At 41.3% G+C, this 13,954-nt stretch overlaps 1 protein-coding gene across 3 annotated transcripts; it reads left to right on the forward strand.

Moving 5' to 3' along the window:
• Positions 1-3,902: 3,902 nt before the first annotated feature.
• Positions 3,903-11,763, forward strand: LOC125017283 (interleukin-1 receptor type 2). Of its 3 annotated transcripts, XM_047600201.1 has the most exons (11): positions 3,903-4,038; positions 5,968-6,061; positions 7,058-7,316; positions 7,673-7,847; positions 8,727-8,904; positions 9,456-9,545; positions 9,633-9,698; positions 9,792-9,927; positions 10,738-10,883; positions 11,046-11,233; positions 11,308-11,763. In XM_047600201.1, the coding sequence occupies exons 2-10, from the start codon at positions 5,977-5,979 to the stop codon at positions 11,189-11,191; spliced, it is 1,281 nt and encodes a 426-aa protein (XP_047456157.1). In that variant the 5' UTR covers positions 3,903-4,038; positions 5,968-5,976; the 3' UTR covers positions 11,192-11,233; positions 11,308-11,763. The 3 variants fall into 3 exon arrangements, with proteins under 3 accessions (XP_047456157.1, XP_047456156.1, XP_047456158.1); XM_047600200.1 differs by having other exon boundaries at positions 3,904-4,038; positions 11,046-11,763; XM_047600202.1 differs by lacking the exon at positions 3,903-4,038 and adding an exon at positions 5,623-5,841 and having other exon boundaries at positions 11,046-11,763.
• Positions 11,764-13,954: the final 2,191 nt, after the last annotated feature.

The raw sequence follows: 13,954 nt of genomic DNA on the forward strand, positions 1-13,954 counted from the left end.
TACATCAGTTTGTTCTAATTAAAGTGGTGACATGAGGCATTTTTATTCATATTATTAGTGGAATAGACATAACAACATTTCTTGAGGGGCGGGGCTTAACTGGAGGCGAAACATCTCAAACACTGTAGCCTGTTAGCAGCGGTTAGCATATTTCAGTGGACTGTTTTGGCACGAATGGACGGGGAAAACGCATATTTAGAAAATATACTAATACAATCACTCCTGTGTTATTTTAAAAACTCACTGGATGGACAGTTTGACCGAAGGAGGACACAGAGGGGACATCTTGTCTTGTCTTCATCAAGTGAAACCTCTTCTACAAAGACATTACAAGAAGTAAGTGGAACCACTGTGGAGGGTAACGTAGTAAATGCAGCTTCTGCTTGGACGCCCCTGAAACACACAACTAAAGCAATTGCATTAGCTCGTGGTTAGCATTAGCATTAACACATAAAAAGAATCCCCCAAATAATGATTAACTTAAAGTAATTTCAGTCAAACTTTAGTCTCGGCCATAACATTATTCACGCTGAAACTGATGATGCATCACATATTAATCTGACCCGATATGAAAAGTGTGCATGTTGATTCAGTTTTGGCACCAAAAAATACAACAAAACGACATTTTTACGGTTTGTGTGACAGTGTTTGTCTCCAGCTAACGTCACAGCCGTCACGGTGACGAAGGCCTTGACAGGGTCTTATGGATGTTTTTTATCTTCATGTCCAATGAGGGTGATATCATCTGGTTAAGCTTCACTAAAATTGTGGTCTGGATTTAGTTTTGCAGTCGAGTCCATGGAGTTTGTTGCATTTGGTGATTAAACCGAGAGCCTGAGCTCTTAAATACAGAGACTTTAAGAATATTTATCTTTCAAACGTCACGTTAATTTTAATACTTTGCACCCGACTGAAACAAAGTTCTCTTTGGAGCCATGCAGACATTTGTCAATGAATTATCCACTTGATTGAAGTTTATTAATCTGAACTGTGGGAAGCAACCAAGTATTTCACAGATAAATGAGGCGATCTCAAGAATTCCCAAAACACGCAACACGTCCTGCTCTCTCATTGGCCAGTCACTGGAGTCTGAGGAACGGTACGTCCTGCCTCGGTCACCTTTTAACCTGTATGTGGTAAAGATACTGGCTAATGTGTGCGTCAAAGGCCTGTTTTGCGCTTGCCTAAAAGCACATTTTATTCTGCTTATCATCCACAACCACATCCTTAACCTCTGAGGTCAAGGGTGTCCGGTGTAAACAGAGGAATTAACTTCTTCAATATGTTATTTTAACTGTGCATTAAGGACAAATCTGCAAGTAATTAAACTGTATTTGTGTGTCCGGACGACCAACTAATGCATGGGTTGCTGCGGTGATGACGTACCTGTCAGCTATCGACTGTTTCTTGCAATAGCTTGTGAAATGAGGCCTCTCATGCACAGAAATCTCAACAAAATGAAGAGCGCTTAATCAGTTTTTCTATAGTAGCAAGGGGAATAAATAACAGGAAGCGTCTGTCTAATTCTGCTTGCAGTTGATCGCTACGTATCCAAACAGTGTCCTACTCGCCACTGCGACAGTTCTCAAGACACTGACGTCAACCTGCAGGGCTGAGGTGAACTCAGTCCGTACGAGGACGTCTGTACCGGAAAATGCCGGCTCATGATAAATCAGCATCAGAACGTCGCTCAATCTGAGTAATGGACAAGGATGCACAATGGTGGACACCCTATTAGCTACGCAGGGAGATGACGGGTCCCTGAGTCACGCCACTATTACACAGAAGTATTTGTTTATACAGAGGTGGCGGGAAGTGCCAAGATTTTTTATTTTTTTTGTGTGTGTGTCTGTGTGTGTCTTCATCAGTATTTAACGAGGAATGTTGCTGCTTTTGTTGTTGTTGGTTCAGGCATGAAAAGCTTTAGTGAGTTGCTTCAGGGGAGACGATCTAAAACATTTAACCTAAAACCTCTTGACAACACATTCGTTTTTGAAACCGTTCAGTTTCCTCTGAATGAATTTAGTTTTCTTCTCAAACTGGTTTGCAGATGTATCAATCATTGCTGTCTACAACAATCAGCCACAACGTGACCAGTGACAGGAGAAGCGAATGACATTGATCATCTTGAAACATTTCAGCGTTCTGCTGGGAAACGTTTGCACCTTGCATTCATTCATGTGGATGTTACTTAGAGAGGTACCACCCATCTAGACCAGACCAGGCACCCCCCACCCCAGAGGAGTGGCAAGGAGTGTCTCCGGGATGCAGCCTGACGCACACACAAAGAAAAAACTTGAGGATTTAGGAAGAACTTGAAAAAAAACAAAAAAACATGAAGAACAGCACAAGGTGTTGACCTGGCCTCCAAATTCACTAGACCCCAAACTGATCAAGTATCTGTGGGATGATCCACTAAAGAGGCCCCTCCCCTCAACCCATAGAAACCAAAGACCCCCCCACTACCAGCATCCGGTTACCAGATATCACAGGACACCTTCAGAAGAAGAAGAAGAAGAAGAAGATCTCTGACACAATAATAGGAAGGTGGTCATAATGTTATTCCTGATCAGTGTATATTGGAAGCTTTTCTACTTTTCATAATAACCCACTGTCTGTCTACCAGACCTGCAGCATGACACGTCAAGCACGAAAACAAATTACTGGCACAGCTACAGGACGACATTCCTGACTTGAAAACATCCAAACGTGAGCACGGCCCGAGTTTTAAATTTTTCCTTCCGCGAATTCGCTTGACGGAAGAAATCGTCATCTTCCCTCACCTGCTCCCGGTGAAGGTGTACGAGCTCACGTACGACCAACACAAAGGGAATGTTGCCTATTTCATTACAGATGTAATGAGTGTAGAAGATGAGGAAACAAAGCCTCTGTGCTTCACTACTCCTCCAGTTTAACCAGTTGACTAGCCGTTACCTGACCAGATGACTCAAACAACCGCTCAGCGACTAGTAAAAAGGGTGAATCGACAGTTCTTAGTTTCGTCTGCAGAATATTCTCAATCATTTAAATGCAGCAACTCATCTAAATGTAGAATCAGAGCACGAGGAATAGGGAGCGACATCCACAAGTTACTGGGATTGAACCGAAGAAGGATATGTGACTGAACGTCTTCAAGAAAGTCCAGTTTCCTTGTTTCACAAAATTCCGAACCATTCATGAAATCACTACTCTCCACTCACTCAGTAGTTCTTCCTATGACTTTTAAAAGATTTCCCAACCACAGCAAAATTCTGCCCACAAGTGTCATTGACAAATACTTCGCCAAATAGAGTTACGTCCTGGGAATTAATTGTGACAGAGGAGATCCATACCACTCTTGCAGACCTGTCTATTTAGCCTAGCTCAGCATAATGACAGGTAGATCACACCCCCTTGGTCTGTCCAAAGTCCAAACATGGCCCTGTCATTTTTACACTAGTCCTTCAGATGAATGTTTTCCAGAAATCAGAATCAACCTTTACACACCTCTACCGTCACAAAGCAAGACACATGCACAGATATGTCAACGGCTTAGCAAATGACTCAATACTACAGGCTGTGAAACTGCACAATCCCTCACAGGTTATCTGTCACTCATGTTACGTATGAGCCAAACAGAGATGTACTTAAGTGGAAGATGATGTCAGAGCAGCAGCAACATCACTTCTCAAAACTTACACTTAAACCTTAAACCTCCAAGAAATGTTTCTGCAGCTGCTCTCTCAGAACGTATGTGTATATGCAGAGTGTGTGTGTGTGTGTGTGTGTGCGTGTGTGTGTGTGCGTGGGGTAGTCAGCTGACACGAGTGGTGAGCTGTACAGCACACTGCGTTACATTGGGAAACCTGAGAAATTTCCATCTGAGAGGGGTGGGAACCTTGAAAAGGGAGCGTAGGTTCCCCCTGAGCCGACAGCAAACTGATCACTCGCTGCTGGAGTCCAACGCTGTCACCACCGTCCGCCTGCATTCACTGTCAACCCGCTGGGACATCTAGGACCACCACCACTTACACCACCACCACGCTTACCCTCTAAACCGTGAGTACACTGTACAGATGCATGGGTAACCGTGTGCAAGCACATATGCAAACATGCTGTAAATATATATGCAGATGAATGTCTAATAATAAATGTATTTATTTGTCAGTGATGCCTGTATCTATTACACGGGACACAGTTCATGAAATACTTATAATACAGTATATATATACAGTTTAACAGTAGTGCACAGATACTGACACTTATGTGTCTTAAAAACATGCTTTTTAAATTATAGTATTTTAATTTATATATATATATATATATATTTGCATTACAGCTGATATTGTCTCGGTTTTTATATATTTTGACAAATCTAATAATAACCTCTGGTAAATGTTTTTATTTATAGATTAGATATAGATTAGATATTTAACCATTAATTCTTTATAATCCGTCTGTAATGACAGAAAAACTAATATATGTACATACATAAATGCACCTAGTATCCAAAATAAAATGTGATATTTACAGTGAATGCAAAGGTTCATGCACTGTTTATACATTGTTACAAATATTTTTTACTTTTTACATTTTCCTATAAATGCAGTTTACATTTTCTGAATAGTTTCTATGTGACGTTGTGTGAGTTTGAGATGAACCTAAAAGTATCAAAATAATAATATAGAACATATTCATGCTTTTTTTTTTTATTTTGCATAGTTTGCATTTATTTTTGTATTTAACACTATAAAAAAAAGGGGGCAACTGGTTTACAGGTTCCTTATTAACTGAGCAGAAAGCTGAGCTGAATTACGTACGGTATTTAACGACTGACGAACAGTAAATTATGACTCACTGTGACCGTAACATGCTCTTTAGCTTAAAACGATACTATCCCGTCTGGCACAGTTTCCATTTGCTCCTGTAAAATGTCAACGCTGTGATTCATCACCTTCATAATGCAACGACACTCCCACACGCTTGTTTTATTTTTTCTTTCCTTTTCTTTTTTTAATGGGATTGCCCTTCGATGACATGCAGAAACAACTTTGCTCCGATTTAAATCAGGGAAAAGATGCATCACCCTTGCATGGCAGCGTGTGAGAAAGTGTTAACAGTTGTCAGCTGATCACTCTGTAATCACAGCCGCAGAAGCAGAAGTGAAAATATGATGGTTTTGATAGGAAACTATGATTTGACTCTTAATTCTCTGCACAAACTCAGTACTTAACCACAAGCTTCTTATGATAATATCCAATAGTTATCACGTTTTAAGTGTGTGATATATATAAATGCATGCAATTAGTAGCACTATCACTACACATTGTTCTATTATTGTATTTTGAAAGGATTGTGCGTACTTGTTTTTGCCTTGGAATATTTTTATAAAACCTAATTTTACCAAATAGTGGTGATGTACATCAAACGGTTTTCAATTTTTTCTTTTACCCTGGACAAGTTTTAGTGATTTTTTTTTATGAATAATTTCTAAAGAATAGGAAAACTAGCTTACATATTTTTTAATTATAAATAGTCACATGAAACGTGACATAAAAATATGAGCGACCTTCAAAGATTTACAGTGACTCACTTCCTGCCGTGTTGTTGGTAAACCCCTGTAGTTAATTTTGTCTGCGAAGGACGGGGCGGGATGAAAGGGGAGTGTCGGCAGTTTCTCTATGACGCCGCCTTTGTGATGTCACAAGTTTTGCAGTCTATGAAACGGCTTAAATTAAAGCAGAAAAGTCAACTTCTCCTTTAGGGAACCACGCCGGCAAAGTCCCAGCACCACACTGGACTCTGACTCTGTCAACGTTTTAGTTTCCTGAGCTTTAACGTTTGGTTGTGACATTACCCAAAGTGAGCGGCTAATTTACTTAATGATGTTAAACTCGATACTTTGCACTGAAAGACCAAATTCAGCTCTGTAAGACGGCTTCACACCTTTTATTGGACCTTTTATTTGACACTCGTGTTTCCCTGCAGACTGCCATCATGGTCACCTTGACGCTGATGTTCGCTTTGGTCATCATCAACTGTGTTTATGGAAGACCTCCATTACCTCGTCTGCCTATGAAAGGTGAGCGCACTGGGTATTACTCTGCACATACTCTTTATTGTAATAACAGGCTGTGTTAAAACTGGAGTGTTTCTGGAATTCTTGAATGCAACATCTGTTTAAAGTCGAAACCTGTCTACATTACTCTTGGACCAGAGGTCCTGCAGAGGGGTCGCAAAAAACTTTGGTTTATTAGACATTTTTACTGAACTGTCACAAGATGCTCAGTGTTATGTTATACCCTTCTCCTGCCAGTGGTCATAATGATATGCCTGATCAGTGTTTTAGGTATAAAGGGAAGATTTCGCCTTAATGGGTTAGAAGCAAAAACAAAAAATGTTCAAGTGGATTTGAGCAACTTTAAGTTTAAGGGCTGTATGTTGACGAATAGACCACACTGGTTCAGAGCAAAACCTGCAGCTCATGTCGACCCCAAGTGATCAGTATCTATCAGAGGTGGTTCAAGGAAGGAAGATCTGTCCCGTGCACAAGACCACGTGGGCATCAGAACCTGGACCACTGGGAATAACAAAGGAGGAAGATCGATGCTTTGGACAATATTCTGCCTTCCGTGTGGATGTTACCTGGACATGTACCACCTACCTAAACATCACACCCTTTCGTGAAAACAGTATTTCCACAAAGCAAAGAAATGTCTCAGGAATGTTTCTGAGGAACATATTGACTTGGCCTCCAAATTCCCCCGTACCTCAATCCAAGTCAACACCGCTGGAATGTGCTGGAGAAAAAAGACCGATCCATGGACGTCCCAACTCGCAACTTGCAGGACTTAAAAGATCTGCTGCTCATATGTTGGTGTCAGATTGTGGAATCTGTCACACCTTCAGACATCTAGTGCCTCCGTCAAGCCCGGGCAGATTTGGCGACAAAAGGGAGATCAGTACTGATTAGTGTACAACCACTACTCTGCTCCACCTCATGTTAAGAGCTGTGGGTTAAATATATTAGCAACCAACATATGACTAAGAACATTTCTGAATGTTGTTTCCCTCGCAGACGGCTGCTACGTGGCGACTGAAGAGGTGGCGTTAATCCGAGGGGAGGGCGATGCCATCATCCTCTACTTCCCCATGTTTATGCGAGCTCTCGAACTACGCAAAATCACCCCCGAAACAACGCAGTACCTCATCGGCAAGGAGAACGGGGACGAGGACTTCACGTATGAGGGCGAGGGACGCGTCCAGCAACACAACGGGCAGCTGTGGTTCCTCCCAGCCCAGGCTTCAGACTCGGGGAATTACACCTGCACCTACAGGTATTGGCCAAAACTGCACTTCCATATTTTGTACTTCGCTGACCTTCAATTGGAGACGGGGGGTTTTAAAGAATTGCACTATTGCGACTAACAAGTGACGAAGCAATTTCTCCTCACAGCTAAAGGTTCTTTCCCTAACTTGGCAAGAACACAGTAATCGCTAAAATGTGTAATAACAGTGGAATCTATTGCAAAAACGGGCACCGATTATTAACTAATGATTGATTCATAAACACCAACAACAGCATCTCTGTGGCTTTAAAACATCTCAGCCAAGATCTTGCGACTTGCAACACATTTTTTTTTTTTTTTCCACCTGTGTGTCAGTATATTGAGTCCTCAATTTTGTCCCCCAGAAATGAAACCTACTGCATGAGAGGCAGAATCACGCTACATGTGTACGAGTTGACTCCAGGGAACGTCGATAAACTGTCCTACCCGGTGTCAGCCATGGTGGGAGAGGAGCTGAGGTTCAGTTGTCCATCTCTAGATAACTTCAACGTGTCAGAGAGACTGATAAAATGGTACAAGGTGAGTCGTCAAAAAAAAAAATAAAAATCAGCATCAGTAGTTAGGATTTTCAAAATAAAAGTCTGGTTCTATATTGCTTTTAACACTTTGACTCTGTCAAACACGTTTAAAGAATCTTATAAAATCTTACATGAATTGGTTTAGCGATGTGTTTTTTGTTTTATTATTTTATTTCAAGAATGAAACTGATGAATATAAGTTAGATTAATATAATTTAATGCATACAACAGGAAGTACTGCAGGGGGTGGAAAATCTTTGGTTGATTTGACATTTTTTATTTTCATCCTCAATTTTGAATTTCTTTAAATACACATCAACAAAAATCCAACATATTTTAGTACGTAAGTATTTATCTATATTTAGAGTTAAAGCTGTTAAGAAAATAATTTTATATATATAAAACTGACAGATAAAGAAAATAATTGATGGATTGACAGTTTTGACTTTAAACATGAGGCTTCGATTGAAATAAAAAAATATATGTATATATATTTGAACCTGTGTATTATTTAAAAAGCTTATTATTGAATGCAAAATGATAATAATAATGTATATTTATAAACAGCCCTAGTTTAATATAGAACATATACAGTATTTAGAGGGTCCCTACTTAATCCCTCCATCAGTTTGAGTCCTTGGCCTGAAAAACGTTGAAGACTTCTGCTTTAATGAAAATTATTATTGAGGCAAAGGCTCCTAAATGTGTTTTTGCACATGCAATAACATCACAACTTTCATAATTAATAATGCATCTTCATATCAAACTTGAAAATCCTCGTACAGACCCATTTATCTACCTGTTCTTTTAGATCATATGGTAACATGGATAAAGCCTTGATCTTAGCCCATGTGTGACACAATATGTTGCTTCCTGACAGGAGCCCAGTCCTTCTGCTCTTCAGAAAGGCGAGGCTGGATCCCTGTTCCAGGACGGAGGCAAACTAACCATCCCTTCCGTGAGGCTATCGCATGCAGGAACCTACACCTGTCAGCTCAGAGCGCTCATCAACAACCAGCGGTACAACGTCAGCAGAGTCATCGTGCTCAGTGTGCAAGGTCGGTGATGCAATGTCGTGTCTTTCATGAATGGCCACATAGTGACAATACAAATAAATATGTTTAGTCCACAGAGGACAGAGACATAAAATATCAGGACAAAGCATAACATGTGTATCAATAGCAGGTAATAGGATATATCAGATGCAAGACATTTGCCATATTTACCGTAAAGCCCAAGCTTGGTACTAGTCACAACTAGTTGTATCTCCAGACATATTTCACCATTTAATGCATGAATGCACAATTAACAATGAAAGTAGTCAATGTACAACAGCACATTATATAACTAAAGAATATAAAAGTAACCGCATATTACCAGAGCGTACTGTAAATAAATGGTTGAGTAAAAAGCAGAATGGATCATTCACTGAAAATGGCACAAGCCTGCCACCTACCGGACTAACTGGGACATTACACCAGTCCCACAAGGGACAGACGAGTCAAACGCACTAAAAAGGAAAGAATCTGAATTTGAAATTAATTATTATTATCGTGTAAAATACATCATAACAGTTGCTTATTTGGACGTGTGAATTTGTGTATTCCAGGCACAGACCCTGAAATCACTACCACCATTAAACCTAACTTCCCCATGTCCTCTGAGCCCGGACCCCGAATCATCTACAGCACCATCCCTGGTGAGTTTTATTTTGTCTTTTAAAACAGAACCTTCCTTACAGGAGCAATTAACCTTGACGCTGATGATATCCTCCTCTTCGTTGTAGCTCCAGTATTTCAGCCACCTAAGATTGTATTACCCATTAACGGAACCGTTTTGGAAAGTTCACATGGTGAGTAATAAAAAAAATAGTTTGTCTTCTCATATGAAAGAATATCTACTTTATATTCGACAAAGGCTTAATGCAGATCTGCTGCTGCCATAGGCTCAGGAGTGGAGCTGTTCTGCCACGTGCTCACTGAATGTCCAGCGGCCGACTCCACCACGGTGGCCTGGCTGGTGAACGGCCAAACGGTGGAGTCATCGTACCTCGACCCGCGGGCTCTTCAGGGCGGAAGGAGGTAACTGGTTGTTTTTAACACATGAACTGAAATGTTTGAGTTGGTTGAGAAAAAGGAGGGAAGTGAATAAGAACCTAATGCAAGTTAAACTTTACAAGGAGCGATGCAGGTGGTTATCACAAAAACAAAGCATAAACTGGACTCGTGAAAAAAAAAGTGCCCTGTTGGTTGTTTGGGCTTTTTTTTTTTAGGGTGACCAGATGTCCCCGATTTCTGGGGACAGTCTCCATTTTGGGTGACCTGTCCCCCAGCTAAAGCTGTTTGTCCCCAATTTTAGCTTTTTACGAATGAGGGGGAAAAAACTTTGCACGCAGACTACAATTATTACAGTAGCCACTCTTAGTCAATCGTCTGCATTAATTCCTCTCTGAACCAGTAGAAAATACTGTGAACATGTGATTATGTATGAAAAAATATGTGATATACATTTTTGGTGTATGACAATGAGCTGTAACAACCATGATACAAGTAAATTCCGTAAAAACGCCTCACTAAAAGCGTGCACTGCACAATTTTTAGTATAATTTTTGCAGTGTAAATTCCCTAAAATCAATGCTACACACGATACTTAAAATACTTACAGGTGAATGATGTGACCTGTTCACCTGCTGCCATTGGATTACACCTTATTCAAATTGAATCGCTCCTTTCTCGTAGCCAAGTTTCCAAAAGTAGCGCAAATTGCCAACAACTTCCAAGTAAATACACAGAAGAAAATACAAACCAATGCTCATCTCCATGGGGGTGTAACTGCCAAGTTAAACCACAAGGTGGCCCTGATCTCTTATTGTTTTTACGTCCCGTTTCCAGGGTAAACAGGGTGTCGACGGGCTGCCAGATTGAGCTGCGGCTGGTCATTGCAGGGATAACGGAAGAGGATGTGAACACAGAGATGAAGTGCGTCGCTCAGAACAACGGAGGGAGGCAGGAAGTGGTTGCACTGCTTCAACTGGAGGGTGAGTTGTCTTTGTGTGTGTATGAGGGTGTAAGTGAGAAAACTAAAGGTAAAAAATTAAAGGTGAATCGTGCAGAAACTCAGACTTAAGTTGCTCTAGTTAGTTAGTTACTGGAATTACTCTTTGACCTGATCCTGACCGAACCTGCGTCTCTCTTTGCAGACTCCACATTCACCTGGCTGGTCGTAGCTGCCGTGGCCTTGACCTGCTTCCTGACCGTGGTTTCCATCTTCATGTACGTCCTCTTCAAACCTAAGAGGAAAAAGAAAATGGATTACTTTCTGGCTCGGCAGAGCAGCACCTTCTAGGCCTGCTAGTCTGCACACTCCCTTCACAAACAAAGACCTCCTTTAATGTGTTCCTGTCCTGTCAAATTGAGTCTTTCGTGCACTGTATTCACGTCAAGCACCAGCACGTCGGGTCTGGTGTTTTACACTGTGTAGTATGTGCTTAGGTGGCACTTTATTGCATTTGATTCACCTACTGTATAAAGTTGCAGCCACTGTGTAGTTTCATGCATCAGAAACTTGTCGTAGTGAACAAACAGCTGATACAAAACCATAGTCCTCAGAATATTCATACAAAAGCCACATAATTAGCTGAAGCCGTGGTGTTAAGCTGGAATGCATCGTTTAGTTTAGTATTAAATCCTCTCTGTTGCTTATTAAGAAATGATTTAAATGATCGTCTTTGTAAATGTGATCTAAAGCTGATATGTTGTTGTATTGTTGTATTGCTGATATGTTGTTGTATTGGACTGCATCCTGTACTCAGTTAGAATAGTATTTAGTGTGCAATAAATGTTCTCAGGGAAGCATTTTGTATAGTGTTTACGTTTCCACATCTTCTTGAATAAACTCTTAAAGCTGGCAATCCTAAATGAATGTGGTTTGAGTAAAGTTTTACATCATTCATGAAGGTATATTCATTATAACGGAGGATTTTTTTGTTGGGTTTCACTTGAAGACGATGCATCAAGACGACAAGACTCAGGTAAGGTTGCAAAGAAATAAGCTATAATCCACAAAAATAGCAACGCACGCACGAATCTACCTTTAAAACCGCACTGTTTGTTGGTCTTGCTTCACATGAGCAGCAGCACGTTGGGAAACCCCACACAGACGCGTCGACTTATACAGGTCTTCTCTAGTTTGCTCAGCAGAGTAAACCCCAGAACCACAAAGTGTTTGTAAAAGAAAGAAGAAAAGAAAACTGTTAATGATGCACAGTGAAGGGGGGAAAAAAAAAGTCTGACACACACTCGCTTGCCAAAACTTTAGGTACACTCATGGAAAATGATGTCAAGTTAGTAACTCAGTTGTAACCACAAGTGTGTTTGCAGGTTTCCTGATCTCACGCGTTCTCCTCATTTGCGCTCTAGCAAAGATTCACTTCAGTTCATATTTTATTTATATATATAGGGCCAATAACAATACAAATCGTCTCAAGACGCTTCACAAAAACCAGCCTGCAACCTCCAGAGCAGCCTGAGGGAAAAACTCCCTTTAACAGAAAGAAACCTTGAGCAGAACCAGCTCATATGGAGGGAAAGATCTGCCAAAGGCCAGACAGGTAGAAACAGAGAAGATAGAAAGAATACTAGTAATATAGCACATAGCTGATGATCTCTTCATCAGTTAGTGAGTACAACAGGAATCACGGGCAGGTTGGTGTATTGTTCATCCAGGTAGGAGTGGACATCAGGAGGAGGCCATGAAGTTTATGGTTTATGGAGCCACAGGTCTGATACACAGCCCTCCAGACAATGAAGACTGAGATCTCCTTTGTCTCTAGAAAGGAAGCTACACTGTAAAGCTGAGAGGTGCAAACTGCACAAACACAAACACACACACAGCGTCTTCCTCTGCACGGTTTGCGCTTTGATCCCGTGGAGGTGGCGGCGGAGCCGGCGGAGTCGCACGCTCGAGACGCCGCTGTTCACGCCCGGGGGTCAGAGGTGAGATTTCCTCCCGGAGCTCAGCCGTGTGGCGTACAATGTTTCATCCTTCCTCTCTCTGTTCAGCGCCTCTGTGTCGCTTTCTCTGAGGTGAGTCACTGCTTTCTCCTCATCTGTGCTTATCTCCAGCAAAGATCTCTTTTGTTTCTAATTTTGAATCCAGAATATGAACTTAGTCACTTATATACTTACGTTTACAGAAATGTGGGGGCTGAATATTTGCACTTTGATTCATATTTTAGATAGTGTGTGTAGCTCTTCTACCCACAAAGGAAACTCGCTTCCTTTTACTCTACATTAGAGGCACTTTCTCTAACCAGTGAACACATTTTATATTTAGATCTAGATCACGGTCTAGATTACAACGAATAAACAACATGGACCTGAAATGCTCCTTTGAGTATCAGTGTTTGTACGTTTTGCAGGTGATTGACCTTGATGACATGCGGTCTGGAGCTTCATGCATGGCCACACCTGTATCTAAATGTTGACACTGAATAATCATTTTGACGGTGGTGTCAGACGGGAGAACGCTTCACAAAGTAAAAGCCATCTTCGCCCCATGACGTGCTGGTCAGACACAGGAGTTCCTTCAGCACCAGACTGATCAGAGCACGATGTGCTACAGAGGAAACGCAGGAAATCATCAGCGCCTACAAGGCCATCAACCTGTACAACTCCTCACTCTGAGCGTGCATATTGAAATGTAATTCCCCCCTGGGCTTCGTAGAGTAATTCTGATCCTGCAGGAACTCTGACTAAACTTAGTCCACTTGAAAAGCTTAAGAATCTACGACACCACCAGGCTTTAGTTCACTGGAATCACTCCGTGAACGGATAAAGAAATCCAGACAGACTCTGTTTAATGCACAATCACTTGCCAAAACATTAGGTACACTCGTGAAAAGTAATGCAAAGTTTGTAACTCGACTGCATCCATCAGTGTTGTTTGCAGTTTGCAGACGTCCTGATCTCGTGTTGCTTCCCCGTGCGGCCACAAGAGGTCTCAGCCTGACTGTAATTAAAACCAGAAGTTTGGGATACAGCTGCACTTGATGTACCGGGACATGTTGAACGGACACAACAGGCTTCACAAGAGATCATTAACAACAGT

Source organism: Mugil cephalus, chromosome 12 (assembly GCF_022458985.1).
Source record: "Mugil cephalus isolate CIBA_MC_2020 chromosome 12, CIBA_Mcephalus_1.1, whole genome shotgun sequence".
In the NCBI taxonomy this organism is placed as follows: Eukaryota; Metazoa; Chordata; class Actinopteri; order Mugiliformes; family Mugilidae; genus Mugil; species Mugil cephalus.

Excerpts from the sequence above, each read along its gene's own strand:
- LOC125017283 (XM_047600201.1), top strand. The coding sequence starts at position 5,977 with ATGGTCACCTTGACGCTGATGTTCGCTTTGGTCATCATCAACTGTGTT. Across the intron at positions 6,062-7,057 it reads ACCTCGTCTGCCTATGAAAG|ACGGCTGCTACGTGGCGACT; the intron begins GTGAGCGCACTG and ends TTTCCCTCGCAG. Across the intron at positions 7,848-8,726 it reads GACTGATAAAATGGTACAAG|GAGCCCAGTCCTTCTGCTCT; the intron begins GTGAGTCGTCAA and ends GCTTCCTGACAG.